We start from the raw sequence: 23560 nt of genomic DNA, 5'->3' as shown, positions 1-23560 counted from the left end.
ATCACATCCAAAACTCTAGATCTCAAATTCATCCTAGGGTTTAACCGAACTTTTCTCTCTCCATTTTTAGCGGGAGCGGGAGCGGGAGCGGGAACATGAGCGTGAGCAGGAGCGCGAGAGTGAGCAGGAGCGCGAGAGTGAGGAAGAATGTGGGGATGGAGAGGGAAAAAGATGAGGATTTTCTGGTTCAATGTTCCCCCGGGGGGGGGGGGGAAGAACAAGGGGGTGGGGGAGAAAGAGAGGGAGATGAAAATGCTTTTCTTCCGGTTGCCCTTCTTTTTTTGCTTTTATTCACGTTTTTTTTCTTTTCTTTCAAATTAAAACCCCCACCGTTGGATTCAAATAAACTGAATCCAATGGCTCAATGGCAGCCCCTGCACCATACAGGGGATTTTAGGCCCTGCATAGTAGCCGTGTCCTGTCAAATGAGTTAATGATAGTAATCCTTTTTTATTTTCCTTTAACTTTTATTATTATTTTGTTTTTGTTGTTGTGGGTATGTTGGTTTTATTGATGTGGTTGGGTTTTTTTGGAAGTTAGCGTTGATACGAAGCCAACCAAGAAATCCACTGCCCTTATTCATAGAAGGAGGAGGTGGTGGTGGTGGTGTTAATAGCTGATGGTTGATAGTGGAAGTGGTGGGTCACTCACGTGGGACTGTCACCCACTCCATCCCATCATCCAATTCACAATCCCACCACCCTTTTTTTTCATCTTGACTAATTAGTGATATTGAGACAGTTTTAAGTTTAAAACTCATTTAACTTAAAAGAAAAGAAAATCTAATTATAAAGTTTTAGATTTCAAATCTAAGATATATTCAAGTTGTTAAGTACATTACGCCTAAAGTGGATAACTCAAATCGCTCTTAATGTACTTTACATCTACAGTTACTTGAGTTCGAATAATATTACAAGTTAAAGGATAATATTTAATGCGAGAAATTTATTACAACCATGAAATCTTTTTTAAAATATATATATCTATATATATATATTACCACATCATTTTAATATCTTTATTCTAATATGCTTGTCTCATCAATGTGAGAGCATGTTCAATTTACAACATTTTAAATTTTGAGTATAAACATAATTAGCTACAAACTTTTGTTTTAATTAATATTTTAGGTTTTTACCGTGACAATTAAATTATGAGCCGAATACTTAAAATTCTGAATTCACATTCAATTATCATCTTTTTTCTTATATCATAAACATTCACTCATACCAAAAATTTCGCATCATCTAAATTTCTCATGAAAAAAGTAGTGGTTGCAAGAAGTAGAATAAAATCTTTAAAAACTCTAAACATGAGAGGATCTCAATTCCACTCTCGCTCCCCCCTTAATTTGTTTTTCATATTTTACTTTTATTCTCTCTAACACCACCAGCCAATGTGTTGTACTATGCTATGCTTATGCTCTCCCAAAAGCCTGTTGGTTACACTTTTGTAGTTCCTTTTTAGCCTTGCTTTTGGCTTTTCTCCAATGCTTTTTGAAAACTTTGGGTGGATCTATCACCACTAGCCAGACTAGATGTAATATTGCAACTTTTTGAGGATTGGCTTTTGCATTTGACCTATTCTATTGATAGGGTTCTTATTTGATTCTAGCTGGCCGTTTGTTAAAGATGCCTTGTCAACAAGGTTAAGCACCAAGTCATTTGTTAATGTTTGGGCCTTGGACTGGGACAGCATTAGCCCCTAAATCACAATGCACGTTCGCATTTTTACCACAAACGTCCACAAGCCAGACTCAAATGTATGCCAATGCCCTTGGAGTTTGAAAGCCACATGACATAAACCTAGAATCTTACCATTTATCTCTAATCTATTAATATGGATAACAACGGCATCTGTTCCATATCGGAACTTTCGCATGAGTAAATACATATGCTGATTTTAAGATAATAAATTTTACAATAGATAACTACTAGTTTAAACGGTAAAATTTCTTGGGTTGAAATAAAATATTTAGGGTTATTCTAGTCGCTCACATAAATAAGAATTCAGGTTGGTTTGATATTGAAGGTCATAGTTTAAAAATTATAACTGCTATTAAAAAATCAAAAACTACAAAAAAAATGTGTATAGTTAGATTTAATCAATGGTATACAATGTTTATATTAATTAAAAATTTTAAACATTTAAAAATATTATAACTGGTTAATAGACCGATCACAAAAGTTATTTTAAATTTTAAAAGAATAGAGTTGTGATAGGATACACTTTTTTTTTTCTAATCTCATTGAATTAACACTTTTGCATACTCTATGTAACATTTCTCTAAATTCTTTTTAACTAAAAATTCTTCAAATTAAGCAAAATTTTCAACGAATTCAGTTCATTCTCTTTCAAATTACGTTCTTCATCATAATGCAACAAATATTGAAAATTATAAATGCCAGAAAAGCATATCTAGTAATTATTTTTTATTGGCTACTGATATCATAACATGTCCATTATCTCAAAGAAAATGCAATTTGAGACCAAAGCGTTCACAATGTTTTTTTTTTTATAAAAAAAAAATGCTCATTTACATGCAGCCTAAATATTATTTTATTGCAGTTTAATTATTTAGTTATTTATCTACTGTATTAAGGGTGTGTTTGGGATTGAGGTGCTGTAACTTTTAAGTTGCAGCTGATGTGGAAAAAAAACTATGACTATGAAACAAAAACTAATAATATGTAGTAAATATAAATTTTAAATAATAATTTTGACAAAATTATTAAAGATATAATAGATTTTCTATTATACAAGTGAAAAAATCATGTTAACATAACTTCCAAGCTACAACAGCTAGTGTTTACTAAACACTTTAGTGTTGTAGCTTAAAAGCTACAACTGTCCAACCTCAATCCCAAATGCACCCTCAATAAATGACAGATTAAAATACTTAAATTTATGGTTCATAACCACACTACAATGCTGTAAAAGTCATACAACAACTTAGGGAATCCTAATTATCGTGGATTGCTTGGTAAATCAGTAGTTATAGGTAAAATAATTTGATATTTGCAACAATTTTAGTCAAATAACGTTAACTTTATTTTTTTAAGGAAAGAAAACGGGGTATGCTTTCAAACTAAGTTGGCCCGTTTGGGTTTCAATTACCATTTCTTCTATGCTTCAAAAAAAAGAAAAAAAAAGAAAGAGAATGATTTTGATCCGGCAATATTACAGTGGACAATAAAAAAAAATCAAAGATTAATTAAACTCATATTTTTTAGTTTTGAAGTATAACTGAACTTTAATTTGATTGTGTGATGGTCAGTTTAGCTATTCGGGCAAGATCCTGGTGAAGAGTGGTGTAGAACTAGGTTTTGGTTTTGCTTAAGTTTGCTAAATAATGCTAAGTAAGAGTAAATGTTTGTTTAGTCTCTATATTTTGATTTAAGTATCCATTTAGTCATTATATTTATAAAAAAAAAACTCAAAACATCCCTACAGTTAAATATGTTATATTCTTACCATTACTTTTTTTTTTTCCAACAATACCATTGTAAAAATATTCCAAACGTTAATTAATTATTTATCTATAAAAAGTTAATTATCAATAATTATTTATTAGTAAATTAACTAATTTGATAAGTTATCATTTTTTTCTTTTTACTAATATCCGCAAAAATATTATTAAGAGTATTATTATAAAAAGAAAAAAGTAAGGATAGAAGTATAACATATTTAATAGTATAGGAGTCTTACGGTAACTTTTTTTAAATATCGAGACTAAAAAAACATTTAACTCAAAATATAAAAACTAAATAAGTATTTACCCACTAAAAAATAAAATATTTAAGTACTTTCACTAGCTATTCTGTCAAAATGTTAACAATATTTTTAATCTACATCATATTTCTATAATTATATGTTTTTTATTATTGGCCATAATAGGTGCAGTTCCCTGAATTTGACCAGAGAGGATCAACGAATAAAACTTGTCATTACAATAGTTTGCCTAGAGTCTAAATTCATATAATTATTTAGATTGGAGAAGTATGGATCATAGGTAGGGAATTTGCTCCTAATAGAGATCAGCCGCACGAGAAATTTTAATACAACCAATTAACGCATGTTTGACATGTGTAATTAAATTTTATATAATCACCAATTGCATCTTGGTTCTTTAAAGTATACACACATATGTCATGATATTATTTCTTTATTTTATGGTTGACCTGGTACTTCAAAAGTATTTTAGAACTCCTCGTACCACACACTTATAATATATATATCTTAGTCCGGATATTAACCGGCCGGGCATGGAAAACAAAAAATTGAGAGGACTCGAACTCTTCCATCATTCATGGATGGTGCCATTTTTCAGGTTTCATTTAACGGCTCTTAAGCAATATAATTTCCCATCTTTCCAAATTAGAAGTGGGTCATATCAGCAAAAGAGTGAAGCACAAGAGCATGAATGATGAAATTAAAACTAAGGCAACAACGGTTAATATGAATGAGGTCAGCTAATGCGGCAATAGCTCCCCATGTGCTTTCACGTAAAAGCTTCCAGAAACAGAACTACGTAAACAGCAAAGGTATACAACTTGTTGTAGCGCAGCCATACGTATGGGATCAATTAAAATTTTGGATTTATTTCTCTAAAACTACGTGCAGTGTGGGATCAACTAAAATTTTGGATTAATTTCTCTAAAGCCACATGCAGTGCAACTGCATTTACAAAAGGGTAACTTGAGAGGGCACACGGATGGGAACTCACCTGGGGGTGGGCGCGGTTCGGTTCGGTTTGGTTTGGTTTTTTGCTAAATTTTTCATAATCGTTCGATTACGATTATTTTAAATCATAATCATGATTAATCAAATTACCAAAAAAATCAAATACTCGATTAATCAAAATAATTCGATTCGATTATTTCGGTTATGAGCCTATTTGACCTATTTTGCGCTTTTTAAATTTAAAACCTTAAATTAATAATGGTGTTCAATTGAGCATCAACCATGAATTGGTTTCTGCATTTGTATATTGAATTTGTCTGGTGAAGGGATCTTTCATCATCATTGGGTTATTTGATTTCATCACCTTACTATCAATCATAAGGTTGATAAGAAGGGATGCAGAGTTGAATAAAAGTAACAAATATTTATATAGCAGCTAACTTTGTCATACACTACATATTATTTTATTTACTTTTTCTCTATGATTTCTAAAGATATAAGATTAAACTAGAACCATTTGTTATTTGAAATTAAAAGTCCTATATGTGGTGCAATAACATCCGTTCCTGCTTCTTTTTTATGTGCATTTATTCTATCTATGAGCATGAATCTCGATAAGAAGATGGTGACGACCACATGTGCATTACAGGAGATGCTGATACAACTTCTGCACAGTGTAGCATAAGGATAAAATTTATGTTGATGATCCGTTGCGTATAAATTCATAGCAGCAATTTATGTTGGACGGTGGTACATACTACATGTAAGAACATTAGAACCCCACATCGAAAGTTGAGAGGCGGGCAGGGGAAGAGTAAAAGAAAAGTACACAAAAGGCAGAAAAGGCAAAGACCAATTCACAGTTCCAACTGTTTTTTTCATTTTTGCAGCAATTTAATTAATGAAGAAAAACAATGATTAGTTATCATTTAGATGAAATTTCCAGAACAACCAGTACTGTCTATTTTTGCAGAACAATCAGTAATGATTAGTTATCATTTTTCCAGAAAACAAATGCCAATCTTCACACGGCAGGTGACAGTGGCAGCAGCAGCAGATGACAGCGGCTGCAGCAGGCGGTAGCGGCGGCGGAGACTCGGCGACGAGCAGCAGCGGCAAATCAGATTCGTGATTCCGTGAAGGATGAGCAGCGGTTAGTCCGTGACGACTGACGAGTAGTGGCGACGACGAGATTGCAGCGGTGGCGACGAGCAGCGACGACGAGATTGCTGCGGCTGAAGCCTGAAGGTCACAACTCACGAGTTCGGTTTTTGGAAGAACAGAAAAACTGAAGAAGTGTTAGATACTTAAATTTAGACTCTTGTTTATTTTCACATTCGGTTTTTTTTATATATGGTTTGATTTTCAGTTTTTTAAACCGAACCGAACCGTTTGGTTTTTGTGGCGACTGACGAGCAGTGGCGACGACGAGATTGCAGCGGCGGCGACGAGCAACGACATTCAGTTCGGTTTTTCGGTTTTTTTTACTATTTTTATTGTATTACTAATTCGATTTTTTGGAGGCAAAAAAACTGTACAAAAACCGAACCGAATCGTTCAATTCGGTTCGATTTTTGATTAATCAGCTTTTTTTGCCCACGCTTTTAACTCACCCTTAAAAATTATTGGGAGGGTGCCCATGGGCTTAGATTCGTCCTATCCGTGACCCTAACGTCTTATTGTATTGATCCCATCATTCCCAGCTGGATGACTGTAAATCCATTTTTTTTTCTCTGAAATCAAATGATGAGAACTTATGGGTAAAGCTCCTTTTAAAAATCGAATTGTAAAGAGATGGTCTAATGAGCTTATATTCTCATTTATATTATTGTGTTTTTTTTTTATGTGGGATATTAAATCCTAATACTTTTTTCTACTAACCGACTGTGCTGGAATCCTAAAAGAGTTAAATCAAACAAAAAAAATCAATTTAGTTTTACCCACTCTAAACGTAAAAAGTTGAAGATAATTGAAACAAAATTTCGAAGTAATGAAGCTTATTGAATAATACTGAATTGATAAAGTTATGGTTTTGGTCTCTTTATATAATAATCTTAAATATTATGAATTTACCAAAATCGCCAAATCTAAAATATTATTTTATAATAAAATTCTCCTAATCTAAATAAGAAAAGGAAAGCAAATGGTGTCCAAATTTGAATTCCATAAAAAAGATAAAATTTCTAAAAGAAATAGGAAAAATATGAAAACATCTTAAAAACTTAAAAATGACCAGTAAAGAAATATAATTTTTAACTCGACCACACGATAAAACGGCACAAGCATTATGGGTTTGATTCATCTTGTCGCAAGTTTTGAAACAATATATTATACGCTGAAAACGAATACTTATAACCCAAATTATAACCTCCAGAAGATAACCCCACTCGTAATATACAACCATCCTACATCATATCTCCTATAAAAATAACTAAAATAACGCATGGTAAAAGGTCTTAATTATCATTCTGATTTAGGATAATTATCAGAAAACATGAAGCATCTGAGTAACATGTGCAGACAGGCTCAAATCAAAATAAAATTAAGTTGCATTACGGGGAATTTGCCCTATGAAATAAAAAAAGACATTACCAGTCCACAGAATCACTCCAAATAAAACTTGTCTATATAAGCAATTGCTGTGCTAACTTCACCCACCAAAAATATACATGCTCAAGAGCGGATGAATATACAGCTAGTCACATACATGCTCAGAGTGGATGAATATGCGGCTGGCCACATGACCACTAAGCTTTCAGGAAATTTAAATGGATTAATGACTCGGAAAACTCAAAAGTCGCAACAGCAGAGTCTTGGCGCCAAAAAAGAGGGTAAAGGGGGGCAGACCCAGTGTTGAACTAACTTTTAAACTAATCCTTAAAAGAATATAATTATAATTAATAGATAAAAATACAAAACTATTTGAATCGTATATTGATATACATATTCATATAGCAAAAAAATTATAAAAAATAACAAAACATTATAAAAAACTAAATACAAATCAGCTTAGCATTTAATCCAAATCTAAAAAAGAAACTCATTAAGCCTCCAGACTTCAAATGATCAAATCAGCTGCATATACATATAGCTGTACATATCAAAAATTTGGTCACATCAGGGGGAGGGCGATGTTTAGTTTACAATATATATTCACCATTTCTTTTCAGTCAAAGAATTGGAGAAAGTGTTGGGTAAGCAGGAAGATAACACTGCTATAAAAGAACCCATTAAGTGAAAACTCACAAGATTAGTGTTCAATTTGTACAAAATACATATAAATGATCACATATATATACCTCAAAAACTTACAACCTACAACCATCATCTATGAGATACAAATGGCCTACAGCTACTTTTTTTGCCTGGCTGCTTTCGTATTTCCTATAATTAACAGTAAGGCAAGCCAATTTCTCCATCATGTGCTCAGTTTCCATCTATCTGTATTTCCATTTTATTGAAATAAATAAATTGGATCATCCCCACGATAACTTCGCATATTGTTTGGAGAGCAAACTCCAAATCTAACTGCGTGATGCAGTGGAATTCACAGCCCCACATCTGTTGGGAGAAGAAGCTTCTATAACAAACTGCAAGAAAATTTGATAGCAATCACAATTCACGAAGTGCCTGTTCTGCAAGATGAGCACTCGTCAAGCACAATATCAGCAGGATCTCCAATCCATGGTCTCCCTTCTCTCCATTGAAATTTAATTCTTAACTTCCCGTTTGCATCTACACCAACCACTTGCCCTTTGCTTGCATGAGTCTCCATTCCCCATCCCCATCGAGGAGTCACCAACCCTTCTTTTATCCTCACTTTGTCCCCCACTTTGAAAGGTCTAACCCTTTCCATTTCCCATGCCTTGCAAAGCCAGAGCCTCTCCATAAAGCAGAATGCCACCCATAATTCCCCACTTTCCATCCTATGTACCACTCCAATGCTTGAATGGCTTACCTCTCCCCACTGATAAGTTGGGGTCGTAACTGATGCTCTAACTCTAACCCAGTCTCCAATCTGGAGTTCCTCTTCCTCTACCACCTCCACCTCTGATGGATCAAGCATCCAAGTTTTTGAGCCTACTGGAGTATATATTCTGAGCTTCCCATCGGCATCAATTGCAGATACAATGCCTACACTAGCATGGCTATGGCCTGACCATCCGAATCTCGGCTGCTTCACAGATAGTTTAACCCTTACCCTCTGTCCAACCACAAGCCGATCTACTCTTTCAAGATGAGAAGTAGGGCCTACCCACCTTTCTTGCTCACAACAAAAAGCAACAAAAGTGCTTCCATCCCAATTATCATCTTGAAAACCAATTCCTTGTACAACGCCGACACTTCCTGGTCCAATAGATTTCCAGTTACTAGCAAAATCTCTCAATCTTACCCACTCTCCAACTTCGAACATCTGCCCTATTTCAAGATCGGCAGGATCTCCTTTCCACAGCCCAGGCAAACCAAAGAAGGCAACCCTGACTTCTCCATCGGCATGAACACTGGTAATAATACCTCGTGAATCTAGCTGGGCCCCTCTCCAACCCCACCTTGGCTCAGCCAGTCCACTCCGGAAGCGGACATGCTGCCCAACTTTATAGGAGGGAATCTTTTCAACATCTGTGTAATGAGTACTCCATCTCCCTTTCCGGAAACAGCAAGCCAACTCTAGATAACCATTGTCTTGTATACTATGAACAACAGCTAAACTTTCCTTCCCAACAGTGTTCCAGTCATAACTTGGTCTGGTACCAATGCTTGGTTTTGAACGTACCCAATCACCAACTTCAAATCCTGAAAGCCGTTCAGCATCTCCAGGAGAAACTTTCCACAAGCTATGCCTGCCAGCAACTTTTACCTACACAGAAATAACCACTGCTGATCTAAAGCATTTAACCAAACAATGATGGGCACATAGCCTCGTAAAAAGATAAAAGTCTATAAACATATATTCTTCTAAATTAACAGTTCCCAGTCAACAGGAAACAGATGGTTTACCTAAAACTATAGCTATAAAAGAATGCATATATTTGCAGAGAAAATAATTCAACAGAAATCACACAATTGAAACACACATATGTTGTCATAACACAAATTCTTACATTCAAAGCCCCATTCATGTCAATCTTCACAATTTTTCCTACAGTAGCAGGAGTTTCCTTTGACCATCCAAGTCGTGGCTGGGTGACAGATGGCATCACATGAATCTCTTGTCCCACTTCAAAAGGAGGCACCTTCTCCACATCTGTCACAGAGCAACAAAAGGGCTTGCTCCTAAAGCAGAAAGCAATGCCCACATCCCCATCTTCCTCCAAACTATGAATTATCCCAATGCTGTTTCGGGTAATATCTTCCCATCCATATTTTGGGGACGACACAGACGCTTTCACTCTTACCCAATCTCCAACCTGTCATGGATGAATACACATTTACACAGAAGATTATTCACTTAAACCCACCTTGAATGTCTCAAATCTCACATACGATACAGAAAAGAGCACTGCTGTTTGAACAGCAACAAGACAACAGGAAGAAAAAGAAATATGAGTATTGTTCATACTACAGTAACACAGCAGGAAAAAAGAAACAGCATCAATGGTTGTATTGCTGCAGTTCAAATAATATTTTCCCATAGAAACAACAGTCAGATTTTACCTTGAAATCCTCAACCTTTTCCATGTCAGAAGGATCAGCCTGCCATGGTATAGGTCGGTTAGGTATTTCAATTATTAGGAGACCATCATTCTCTATTTCGCTGATCTTTCCAACACTATGATGGGTCTCACCACCCCAAGCATATCTAGGTTCTGCAACAGATCGCTTCACACATACCCGGTTGCCAATCTGTAAAAATAAAACAGCGGAATTAATATTCTTAACTGAAAAAAAAATTATTTAAATGAAAAATATATAAATCAGCAGTGCCACGGGAGCAAAAGGAAAAAAAGTTATTCCGTACCCTAAAAGGGGGAACAGGCTCCACCTCTTCTGGTTCACAATGCCATGGATTTGGAAGATAGCTCAATTCCAATAACAGACTACTGTCAGGTCTGATACAATATACTATACCAATGCTCCCTGGTGTTACAGATCCTAATCCGTGCTTTGCTGTTGTTAGGGTTGGGCGAATGCGAACCCAGTCTCCAACTTTGAATTCTTCAACTCTTTCCATCTCTGCAGGATCAGCCTTCCATCCTCTGGATGCTCCTGGAAACCCAACCCGCAGGATCCCATCATCATCAACACATAATACAGTTCCAATACTGTCACGAGATTGACCGCGCCAACCAAACCTGAAAACATATAATTTCCAAAAACAGAAAAACAAGGCACATCACCAAAAGCTGAAAATAGTAATTCCTTCAGATTATTTTACACAGGGATTCAGGACTACAAAACAATCATAGAACTAATAACACAAAACCTCAAGGTCCATATCACATCTCTATTTTCTATGTCTAGCATGGTATGCCACAAAAATAGCTAACTCGCAAACATTTCTAAATACATCACACAGGTAGCACACATTTTTTCTGTTAAAACCAAGTTCTAACAGGGGGCAATCATTGCTCTGTTCTTGGAAACTGTTTTGAATGTTTGGGAATTGGACCTACTGAAGGCGAGTATAGAACGTGTAAGTTTTCCATCTGTTTTTGCTTGTTTACTTTTCATATTTGTAGGTTAAAACCACATACAAAACCTACCAAATTTTCTCTTCTGGGAATAAATGTGAACGATCAATTTTTTTTATAACTAAGCAGTTTATTTCCCCTCATCTTCCTCTTCTCGTTCACCTATGCTGAGACCAGGGTCACCTTCACAGTTTCTCTTTCACCAATCAATATATCTTTCTTAGTTCCCAACCCCCCCCCCCCCCCCCCCCAAAAAAAAAAAGGAGAAGAAGAAGAAGAGAGGCTCACCCCAAACATGAGAAACAATCAACTCACATGATGTCAAGCAAAAATTGGTAGTGAAGAAGAATACTTAAAAAAAGATGATAAGGTAAAGCAATTGAAAAAACGCTAGTCCCTGAAGAATGGTTTAAAAAGAGAAAAGAAGGATAATATCATGCACATAGAACTACCAAAAATACAAGGGCACAATAAGAAATGTGATAATGAAATAGTGGAAGTACAGCCCAAATAAATTTAGATAAAAAAGGGATTTATTAAAATGGACAAGCGGAATATCCTAAATACAAACAGGTCCAGGGCTATAGATACCTAATATGTAATTTACACGATAATAGACATATACTGTTAAAAAAGGATATGAAAGCTACTATCTTTTCACCTGTCAAATCAATTAAGTAAATGCCTCAGTAAAGCTAGTGTGGGCAATAAAATGGTTATGGATAAAGAGCTCCAAAGTTGAAGACTCCACTTCTATAAGGATGGCATATACGACATTAGTTGAGTTTTCTGATGAATGATCATGTTAAACATAGGAGACACAAGGTAAGAGAATTTGGATCAGCTAAATATGAGAAACCACAAAGAACTTTCCAAAAACCAGTCGAATGAGATATAAGTCATTGAATTTCAACACTCAGTTCATTTAATTGTACTGCTCAAACCAGGGCTGAGGAGGGGTTTGTTTTATATTTATGTATTAAATTTTCATAGAAAACTGACATATCTGCTACTTTCAACTTTCAAGACTCACTTCACTAGTAAAAATGAGGACCACATGAACAATTTAAGATATATCCAGTCAATTGTCGACTTCAGCGCCAATTATGATTTCTATAACCTATCAAAACTTTCATATGACAATAAATTCATAGTTAAATATGGTTCATAAACCATATATACAGGTTAGAGCTAGACAAGCAGATGCAATAAATGTGATCCAGTCTCCACTAATGATCTTCCAACAACAGTAATCAACTTACTCTATTAACAGGCATTTGTCAGTTGAAAAGAGAAGCAATAATTAAAGAGAGAATCAAGATTGTAATGAAAATTAATATATAACTGTGTTGGAGACTTCACAGATCCAAACCTTGGCTCTTTGACATCTGGTTTAAGTTTTACGTGTTGCCCCCTGTCCAATGGAATTAACTTTAAAACCTCGCTGGCAAGTACACGAACCTCTCCAGAACAAAATGACACAATGAGATTGTCTTTATCAAGAACACTTTGCACAAAGCCAACACTTTTATGTTTTGCACCTTGCCACCCATAAGTAGGGGTTGTAACACGTCTTTTGAACTTAACCCAATCACCAATCTCAAATCTGAACACAAAGAGAATACAAGAATCGCAATGTATTTTTGTCATAAATTGTTGTTCTTAAATAACTCAAGTAAACAGATTCAACACAGAAATATATTTGTCCTCACATGGTAGGAGAAAGATGAACACCCCTATTCATAAGTGCCTCCATTAGATCTTCAGAGATCCATTCACGAGGAAGGCCCTCCAAAAAATCACGTAATGTCTTACCACTGTTGCTCATAAAATGAGTACCAAATCAGTGATGTAATACTGCTCAAAATTACATGATGCAGCAATTGGAACTTCTTGATAAACATTGCAACATTTTAAACCAGTCACAAGTAAGAGACAAGATTAATATATTAAAAGTTCATTAGTTATATAGTCTACAACAGGCATAACAGAAAACTTCGTTGAAAACTGTGGGTTCAAGCAAGTGATGGGAAACACTTTTGGTGAAATGACAACCAAAACAGGATTGGCCCTTAAGCTCCAGGTCAAACGAGAAAAAGGTGTGGCTGGGTGGAGCTTAGTCGTAAGGCATTCTACACAGAAAAGTTCATCAACTAAATTCTAGCATACAGGACTTCATGTCTTTCTGTTCGAGAAATGACTCCTTTAGATTCCAGGAATATAGTCTCCCTATCCCCAGACTTCAAGGTTGTCAAAGTCAAAGAAAAATTCAAGCAGCAATTACTTGTCAAATTTCACATCATTATCTTGCCTAATAGTTAGAATGATTGAGGAACATCCCAGAATATCAAATTCGAAGACAACCCTGTATCTCTGTGACTCTGTGTGTGTATAAGTAACATAATGGAAATTAAATGTCAAAATCTAGAAATTCTAGGCAAAGCTCAGAGACTTGGAAAGCAGGTCAATTTAATTTACTTCCCAAAAAACAAAGCAAATTTAATTTCTCATTCTGAACATTTCGCAAGTGACTTTACACTAAAATATTCCAGAAGGAACAAACAAAGCCAAAGCCCAATAGTTTAAGATAAATTATCAACAATGAGAACCTCTTGGGAGAAAATAAAATCTAACAAGACTGGCTCATAAGGACTACTTGCCTGTGGTTTCTAACTTCAACTGCAGCATCTGGATGACTAAGCATAACAATGAGCCACTCAAGATTTTCACGAATCATTTTTGCTGCATCTGCTGCTATATGAAAAGCATTATCACCTTCATCATCCTGAAATGAAAAGTTAAGACGAAAAAGGTAATTGCCAGAGGAGAAAACTCCTTACAGAAAAAGCAAACAGAGAGGCAAGCCCAGCAAAATGGTACTCCAGGCATTAAACATGGCAATTAATTTTTTTCATTCCATGGTTCATTTGAATAAAAGAAGATGGCTTTAGAACTGGCTATTTTTGCATCATGAACGGAATATGATGATAACTTGAGAAACACAATGCTAAATAAATTGGGAGATAATGCAAAAGCCAAATTTGTAAGACAACATTAGTTCTCCACAATTCTTGATCAATTAAATAAAAAGTCGCACGATTATGCATTCAAATAACTTTGTAATAAAGTACAGTGCCACCATAAAAGTGCATCCTATCAAGAGAAATTCTAGGAATTTCAAAAGCAATGGCGGGAAATAGAACCTGCCAATTACAGTCAGCCCCAGCAGATAAAAGCAAACCCACACACGACTTTGCCCCTCTGGCCAGTGCTACATGAAGGGGTATCGTATTGTGCACATTCCGAATATTCACATCCACTCCCGCATCAAGAATAATCTATTCAATATTTTTGCAAATAAGAAATGTATTAACAGAACAAAGAAAAAAATAATAGAATAAAAAAAATTTAAAGTGATTACGTATACAGCACATGCAAACTGTGCACCAGTTATCTAAGAAGAAAATATTAAGCACACCTGTCAAGAAGCATGGACACACATAACTTACTTTGACGAGCTCAACATCATTAGCCATAGAAGCAATATGCAAAGCTGTTCGATTTTGGGCATCTTGAGCAGTTGGTTCTGCTCCAGCAGTGAGCAATATTCGCACCAATTCTCTCCCCTCTACAATTAATATGAATATATGATCAACAAATTAAACAGAAGAAACAAATAGAACTAACACAACCGTAAAAAAATTGCGTGCAAGAAATAAAACCTGTAAATCTCACAGATTACTTTGAATTAAAGGGAAAAAGCATGCACGCACACCTAAACACATGCCACAAACAGGAAAAACAGACATGCACACACACTCAAAAGATAAAGAGGAAGAGTCTCCATATTCCACAATGAGCACAGAATCTTCTATGTATACATGTGTCACTAATAATCAGCAATCTATTCTAGGGTGATAATAAAAATTCCAATTTACATAGTTAAATTAAATAGTTCCAAAAATTAAAAAGTTTCACATTCTTATGGACTTTTTTGCTCTTCCTACGACCAAACTACAGTTCCTGATATGGGGACTCCAAAAAGGAAAAAACTAGTTTAGGCAATCATTATTTTTAATTTTTTGATAAAAAAAAGTATTGATAGCAGAAAGATTTACAAAAGGTGAACAATCTGTTAGCTGACACCCAAGAACATGCAATTAAGAGAACTCCAAAAGGGACTATCTTGCTTGTGAGGAGTAAATAGCTTAACAGATATATCAAAGTTACGCCCTTCTCAAACATAAAAAATAATCCCTAAAGTCCTTCCCAATTTAAATGAATTAATTAACTCTGTCCAAAAGAAACAAATCGTCCAAGCCATAAAACAAGTAGTAAGAGTTTGGGCATCTTCAAATCTCAAAAAACTTTATTTGCACCATCCTTTATTTTTTTCTAAATTTAAAATAAAAATAAAAATAATCACTGAGTTTCAACCAAAGACATCTCAAAATCTGCTAGAGTTATTAAAAAAAAAAAAAGCATGTGGAGCTATTTCAGTAAATCCCTGAAAGTCAATTATCTTTTTCATTTTTTTAAGAAGAGAGACAACATCATTAAAATCTACAAGCCAATTTAAGACCTCAAGCATTACCAACTTCATGATCTTTCTTTAAAGCAGCCGCCATGCAGAGTGCTGTGCCAACTGGGCCAGGAATGTCAATCACATTAACAATTTCCTCTGGAGATGCAACTTCAACCCACCTTTTCACAACTGCCACATTCCATGTTGCCACACATAAATGCAATGGTCTGCAACAACAAATTCAGATATGCAGCACTTAGATGCATGTTGAAAAGACACAAAAACAAAAAAAGAGACGAAGGAGTACCACACAAGCTTAAAAATGTTTGACATTTTGTAGTTACTCATAATAGAAATTTGAATCAAAATTATTGCACCACAACAAAAATAGCAAGTTAAAAGAGTAGCGTCTAGATTTTATTTGATGACAAGGTTGGAACAGCATGGAAACACTAGAAATAATACAGTCTATAAAAGCCTGTGCATTTAACAATGAAGTTCTCTTCATTTTTCTAATTTCTTGCTATTCAGCGTATAGAACCCGAGCAGCAAAACTCTCTTCCTTTTTCATTTACACTCTTTTATAAACTTATCCCAAAACCTTTCCATTCCAACTTAATTTTCCTCTTTCCAATTTCCACTAACTTATCCCCAAAACGGTTCACAAATCCTTTTCCCTTTAAATCCAAATTTTTTTTTTTTTAAAAGTCTTCCTGATCACACCACAAACAGATACCAATGGTACAGTTAGGCATTATGCAGAATCCAACTCTAGTTTTAGTGGTTTTGTTCATTAAACAGATACCAAAAGCCTATTGCCTTCAGTGAAATCTTCCGATTATCATGGTTTAACTCCTCTCAGCAAATGAAACAAGAGACTTATATATTGAAGTTTCTCAACAGAGACTTTCAAGGTTTAATAAGCTTAAAAATCTAAAACTACAAGCATTTTCTCATTTCATCTCCCCCAACCAGGACTAATGAGAAATATGATGCATGCTAAGACTAAAGACATAACTTCTAACTTATTAGTTAGCATGTGTCATAAACCACATACTATCATTAATAGAAGTCTTTTCCCTCATTAAAAACATATAAATTTCCATGAGAAAGTTCCATTGAACCATAGATCACCTTTCTCTTCCGAAGAGGCTGGAATCCTTCACCTCAGCCAAGGAATTGATTACCATGGCCAGCATAGAAAAAAGGTACTAATTTCATTCCAAGTAAATAGTTACCTAAAGTTGTTCAAATCAAAAGAATTTATTGCTGATTGATTTAACTTTTTTGTTGTGACAACCGTGTTCCCATCCAAGGTAAAATTTCCATTGAGCATTACAAAAATAAGTTTACTACAATAAAACAGGACACAAAACCCATCTTTCTCTTCCAAGATAAGGCACTGTAATTTGCATCTTCATGATAAAAACAGTGATGTCCGAGGAGAGATTTTGGTAATCTTAGATATCTGAAAATTTAAGCTACTAATAAACTGATGAATACTCAAGAATGTCTCTGCTGGTGGCTATATTTGATTTCATACAAAAATATTAGGAAGTACAGATTAAGGGCTTGTAAAGATAATAATATAGATAAGCAGTTTAAGGAAGAGTAGAGTTGAATATAGGTTGGAATCCAATGCCAGAAAAAGCAAAGAAAAAGAGTACAAAGAGAAAAACAAAAACATTTACATACCAGCACAGCAAGATTCATTGGCAACAAGGTGTAACATGCATCACTGAGCTTTTTTGCACACATCACATATCAGCATGGTATGAATGCACCAGACCAGTGCAAAAATAGCCCATAAATAAGGTTTGCTATGTTGAGACTATAACCAACCATAAAACAAAAGCTTAAACCCAGCCACAATTACAAATCAATGGAATAAATACAGTGTTCATTCTTCTGACAAACAAAACAAGTCTGTCATTTACCAAGTTATTTATACCAAGCTGCCTAACATGAATTTCACCTTGAACTTTCTCAAGTGAGTCCGATGTTGTCTGAAACTTCAAGGAAGGTGATTTAACAAAAAGAAAAAGGTCCATTCTGCTAAGTCGGGAATCATTTAATTTCTACTTTCTAGGTCACAGAATCACAATCCACCTCTATATAATGTATGTCCATGCTATCCAAAGAAAATAAGAATGAGAAATTCTTCATAAATTAAGCAATAGCTGTTGCCAAGTGAAACGAGCCAGTTCTAACATTGGCTCCAGTTTTTCCCACAGATTTCTTTCATCCTAACCACAAATCAACACCGCCTGCTGCCCTGCCCCCACTCAAAAGGTAAGGAGAGGATAAGAAATGAAAATTGAGAGAAAAATGAAGAAAACTATGAGCTTTTTCACTTTCTATCACCAATAGAGGGGAAAAAATGAAGAAAACTATGAGCTTTGTCACTTTCTGGCATCACTACCCTAATGAAAAGTAATGACTGAACTTCTAGTTGACATCTTTGAATTCCATTTTTCATCTAAAATGTTTCTCACATATATATAATAAAGACAATGAGCTTGTTGAAGTGGGAACAAAAAGAAATATATATGTAACTACTCACGTCAACTCTTTTGAATTTAAAATAGCCATTGATCTACATCCCCCATTTTCCAGTATAACAATAGCACAATCTGTATATTTCTTGGCAACAGCTCTATGGAGTACGGATTCACCCTCATCATCCACTGCGTTGGGATCAGCACCAGCCAATAGCAACTCCTGAAGATTAAATGTGTTAAACCTATAAAACTTGAAAAAACAATAAACATTAAGGGGAAAAAAAAAAGCAATTGAAGACCTACACGCATGCAATCAGGTTGGCCATGGTATGCACAGACATGAGCAACGGATGGACCAAAGCCTTCTCTCAATCTAGATATGACATTAGCACCTCTTTTGATGAGAGCACGAACACATTCTGGGGATCCAGCTGCTAAAGCAAAAACAAGTGGAGGATCCCCATCTTTGTCCAAAACATCAACGTTTTCCTGAGAGTACTCCAATATAGCCTCAACCAGTTCAGCACTACCACGTCTACAAGCCAAGTGAAGGGCAGTTTGGCCATCAGCATTTTGTGCTTTTAAAAGTGAAGAAATTGAGCTGCTGTAGTTTCCTGACGCATTCTTTGAAAGCAGATCTCTGCACAATCAAAGAAAAAAAGGGTAAAGAACATGGAAAGCCTATAGTTGCACACAGAAAACAAGCAAGTCTACAATAAGCGGACTAACCTAACTCCACTGACATCCCCTTCTGAGACAAGTTGATGTAGATTGTTGGGATTATCCTGAAAAACCTCCACATCAGAAGCTGGAGATGGCTCTGTCTCATTTGATGTGGAAAATTTGGTAAAGCCACTGTATCAGCCATACATTAAAAATGGAGTCAAATGATTTACTAACATTGATTTTCACTCAGAGACTCAAACCGACAATACACGCACATAAAAGCAGAAACATGTCCACAGAGTTCCAAGTTGTGTCACAACTCAGAGAAAGACCCAGTGCCTAAATAGTGAACAAATAAAACATTGCAATTGAATGGAAGAAATGGGTGCAATTAAAACTTTCAAGTTCTTACGTATCAGGACTTGCAGGAGGACTGCGTGGAAGCTCTTGCAAATGGCGGAGGAATGTTGCTAACATTGCACTAAAAGTTGGTCTTTTTGATGCCTTGAACTGCAGACATTCACCAATCATCTTCCATAATTCCCTAGGGATCCCTACACCTACTATACTTGCATATTGTGGTGGCAGTTTTCGATTTTTTACAACAGCCCGATAAATCTCCTCCGCACTTAAACCAGCCCACCTGACCAAAGTATGCAAACACGTATCACAATCAAATCATAGCACAAAGGGAAAAGTTGAAAAAGAACAGGGAAAAACTTTATAACGGATGATAAGTTACTCCACATACGGGATGGAACCAGTGCACATCTCCACCAATGTACAACCAAAACTCCAGGCATCTGATTCTGGAGATATACCTATTGCATCATCCCAAAACAAATTCAAAGACTTCTTTACTGGCTCCCATGCCTCAGGAGCAGTGTAGTTTGGACTTAGCATTGTACAGTCCATGCATGAATGGATTCTTGAAGAATCACACTCGGGGCGAGCTTTCCGGCAGGCAGGTTTCTTCAAAATTGCAGCAAGTCCATAATCAGAAACCACAGCTCGACCACTGGCATCCAAAAGAAGATTGGATGGTTTTATGTTCATACAAACAACACCTGCAGCATGTAGTTCAACAACACCTCGTGCAATGTCTGCCCCATATCTGCAAGTGGAAAACCTTGCTATGTCATGACAAAAGTCAAAGCCAGCCAAAATTTGATAATGAAACCATCATGTAAGATGGCAGTACGGTAATGTTAACATTAAGAAGCTAACTAAATTCCACATTTCTAATTATCAATGACAATAGTTAGTTTAGAAAAGTTTTTAATCTGCAAAATAGAAGGAACTCTGCCTGCTTTAATTCTTAACTCCGAATTTTTCTACATACAGACATGTAAAAGAAGAAAGAAAAAAGAAAGAAAGAAGATACATCCAAGGAAATATCTATCGCCCAACAGTACAAAATCTTCAGTGAATGAAATATTTTTAAAATCTCTGAATGAATGCAAGAAAGGAGAATTATAGCCAGCCACAATCTACAACCATGGACCACTATAAGCTTAAAATCACTAAAATGATTAGGTAAATGTAACTAGAATAGATCTTCAATGATTCCAATGAAGGAATTTCATAGCTACTTCCACAAAAAATAAATATTTTCCATGCAAAAGAGGAAAGGAGTATAATGTATTATTACCTTGTACTGACAATTATGAGAGTTAAAAATAAAATAGTCAAGATCATAAAAGATCAAATTTAGTTTTGGCACTAAAAAAACTTAAAACTTAAAATTAGATGGATTATCAAAAAAAAAATTCAAATTTATCTCTTTCCACATTCTAAACATACAGAATATTCTTAAGATATTACGCTTATGTATTAAATGATATGGCTGATTACTCCACCTGTTTTCTCACATGCATGAAATTTTTTAAGTTCTAGTTAGCAGAAATCCTTCTCTCTCCTATAAAAGAGGAGATTAAAGGAGGACAAGATAAACAAAAAAGAAAAAGCTTTTAAAATATTAGAAGAGTCTAGAAGATTTTTTATTAATTTCAAAGAGTTTGAGAAAAGTTTGAATGATCAAAGATAACTGATTTATTATGTGTATTAGATCAATTTGATTTCCTTGCCTCGATTGGCTTTTGTTACTCCGAAACAGACATACTCTTCCTATAACAGAATGTCCTAATTCTGTTCCGTAACATTTTTCCATGTGAAAACTGAAAAAACAAAGAGGCCCCTCATTCCAATATTACCCCTTGCTGATATCACTATGGTAAAAGGAACACTTTTCAGTAATTTATCTCAAAATACTAAGCATTCTTAGAAGAGTAATAATACATTTCCCAAGTTCCACACTAATATTACCATCCCAAGCACTAAGGTGGCATTCATCATTAGATGGTCAATTTCATAATTTGTAAAATCACTTACTACTCTTCCCCACCATGCAATAAATGAATGCAACCTCACCTGTGTGAAAAAAGTTCTGATACTACTTTGGGAAGTGTAACATTATTTTTCCTGAAAATGCTCTCTCTCTCTCTCTCTTTTTGGCCAACAATTTAGCTCCATCTAGCACCATGACAATGGGATGTGAAAGCATTCACCATAAAAATATTTAGCTTTCCGGAAACCAATTTTTAAAGATGGAATTTTAAAAAAAAAGAGAGAATAATACATAATAATATCCCAAAAACCAAGTGCTCCAAACTCATTTGATGAAACATCAACAACCTGCCTAGGTAAATTTGTATTATATCAAAATTCACCATACCAAAACCACTCAAGATCAAAGATCTACTTGTACCCTCACCAAATGGTTATATTTAACAGGTTGATCCTTCTTGTAACAAAGCATATATTAATGCAGAAGGATAAGGACTCGAACAACAATGTTGTCAACTAACAAGTTCATTAGTGGCCTTGTCAAATGATTACTTCTAAGGAAACAAATGAGTTCTTAACTTGGTTCTTTCACTGTATTTTGAAATCACAGGTGGAAGAAACGTCGAAAATAAAATTTTAAATTATAGAAATCAAAAAGTAATGCAACCATTACGATCATTCATAATACAACCATATAACAAATTCAAATAACCTTTTCACTCTAATCCATACAGTTTCTAATCCTAAACCCTATCATACATAATCAGTTGATAAAGAATCATCACGCAGCCCAACATAATAATATTCCACATAGAATAAATCAATCAATCAAGAAAGTGAAACAAAACCTTAAGATTTGCTCCAAAGTCAATCTTCCCTCATTTCGCTGCATTGCCAACTGAACAGAACCATAACAGCGATCCATAACAAGCCCCAAACAGCTATCCATCCGCAAAACTCCATGAAATGTACACACGTTTCTACACCACATAGACGCCCGCCTCAGATTATCAAGCTGACCACTCAACCAATCAGGCTCCATTTCCTCAGCAATCATCACTTTCTTAACAGCCACGCTGTGCCTGCACCTCCCTTGACCTCCCCCGATCCACGCCCCCCACACTTCCACCCCCGCCCTCCTCCCTTCCCCTAATTTCTTCACTAATTTCACATCGTGGTGGACACCAACTTCAATCACCGGGCCACACACACCGACACCGGAACTGGACACGTGGGTCCCACGCCCAAATCTGCCACCAACATCACCGTCCTCATCATAAATATTACTGTTGTTATTATTATTAATATTCTCGTACTCGTCGACCTCGTCGTCTTCGTCGTCGTCATCATCGTCGGTGACGTCGCTGTCGAAATGGTTGCTGTTGCTGTTGTGATGTTGGTTGGTGTTGTTTGCCGAGAGGATTAAAGCGAGGACAGCGAAGTTCTTGCGGAGGGCGGTGACGGAATTACCCACCACGGACACGTGGCGACATCTGGGGCAAGAGAGCGTGGTGTCCGTGGAAGCCGAGAACATTCTAGAAAGACACTCTTTGCAAAATCCGTGGCCGCATTGGAGAAGGAGAGGGACGCGCTCTTTCTCGTTGTACCTCGTCTGGCAAACGGAACAGCACGGAACTTTCATTTTCATTTTTCTATTTTAATATATTTTCAGTATTTGGCGTCGAGAAGATTGTCAAATCGGGGGAGATTAGATTTAGGAGAAGATCTCTGGTAGATCCATGAGCATGAGAGATTGAATTTCAAAGAGTAGCTCGCCGTTTTTAATTATATTTTTAAGGGTTTTGGGAGAGAGAGAGAGCCGAGAGAGAGAGAGAGAGAGTGAGATGACTTTGCCTTTTACCTGTTTGTTTGTTTGTTATGTTTTTGTTTTGCCTGTCTTTTCTTTCTTTGCTTTTCTTTCGGTTTTGGTTTGGCTGCTGCGTGCACTCATGACTCGGTACTTAACACAATTCACATACCCGTTTGTTGAGAGTAGCAAACAAAGAGCACTGATAGTGATAGAGTGGGCGATCGTGCCCTTCTTGCGATGAGCTACAATAGTACATCAAATAAATTATTTGATTAATTTATAAGTTTAATTTTTTTTTTACAAAGAGTCGTAAATCTTACTACATGTTCAGTGCTCACAATATAATGGATATTAGTACTGAAGTTAGATAATTACAACTTAAAATGTATAATATTAT

At 35.6% G+C, this 23560-nt stretch overlaps 1 protein-coding gene across 2 annotated transcripts; it reads right to left on the bottom strand.

Annotated features, from left to right (window-relative positions):
* Positions 1-7740: 7740 nt before the first annotated feature.
* On the bottom strand, positions 7741-23207 carry LOC18040779 (E3 ubiquitin-protein ligase KEG). Of its 2 annotated transcripts, XM_006432371.2 has the most exons (16): positions 22202-23207; positions 19759-20121; positions 19420-19650; positions 19071-19196; positions 18645-18981; positions 18404-18561; positions 15910-16067; positions 14825-14943; positions 14519-14653; positions 13976-14100; positions 13028-13132; positions 12688-12921; positions 10643-10976; positions 10339-10527; positions 9786-10091; positions 7741-9541 (listed from the first exon to the last, which is right to left on the bottom strand). In XM_006432371.2, the coding sequence occupies exons 1-16, from the start codon at positions 22999-23001 to the stop codon at positions 8303-8305; spliced, it is 4959 nt and encodes a 1652-aa protein (XP_006432434.1). In that variant the 5' UTR covers positions 23002-23207; the 3' UTR covers positions 7741-8302. The 2 variants fall into 2 exon arrangements, with proteins under 2 accessions (XP_006432434.1, XP_024040373.1); XM_024184605.1 differs by lacking the exon at positions 14519-14653.
* Positions 23208-23560: the final 353 nt, after the last annotated feature.

The sequence above is a fragment of the Citrus clementina genome, unplaced genomic scaffold (genome assembly GCF_000493195.1).
Source record: "Citrus clementina cultivar Clemenules unplaced genomic scaffold, Citrus_clementina_v1.0 scaffold_5, whole genome shotgun sequence".
NCBI lineage: Eukaryota > Viridiplantae > Streptophyta > Magnoliopsida > Sapindales > Rutaceae > Citrus > Citrus x clementina.
This window is presented reverse-complemented; position numbering and strand designations above follow the sequence as displayed.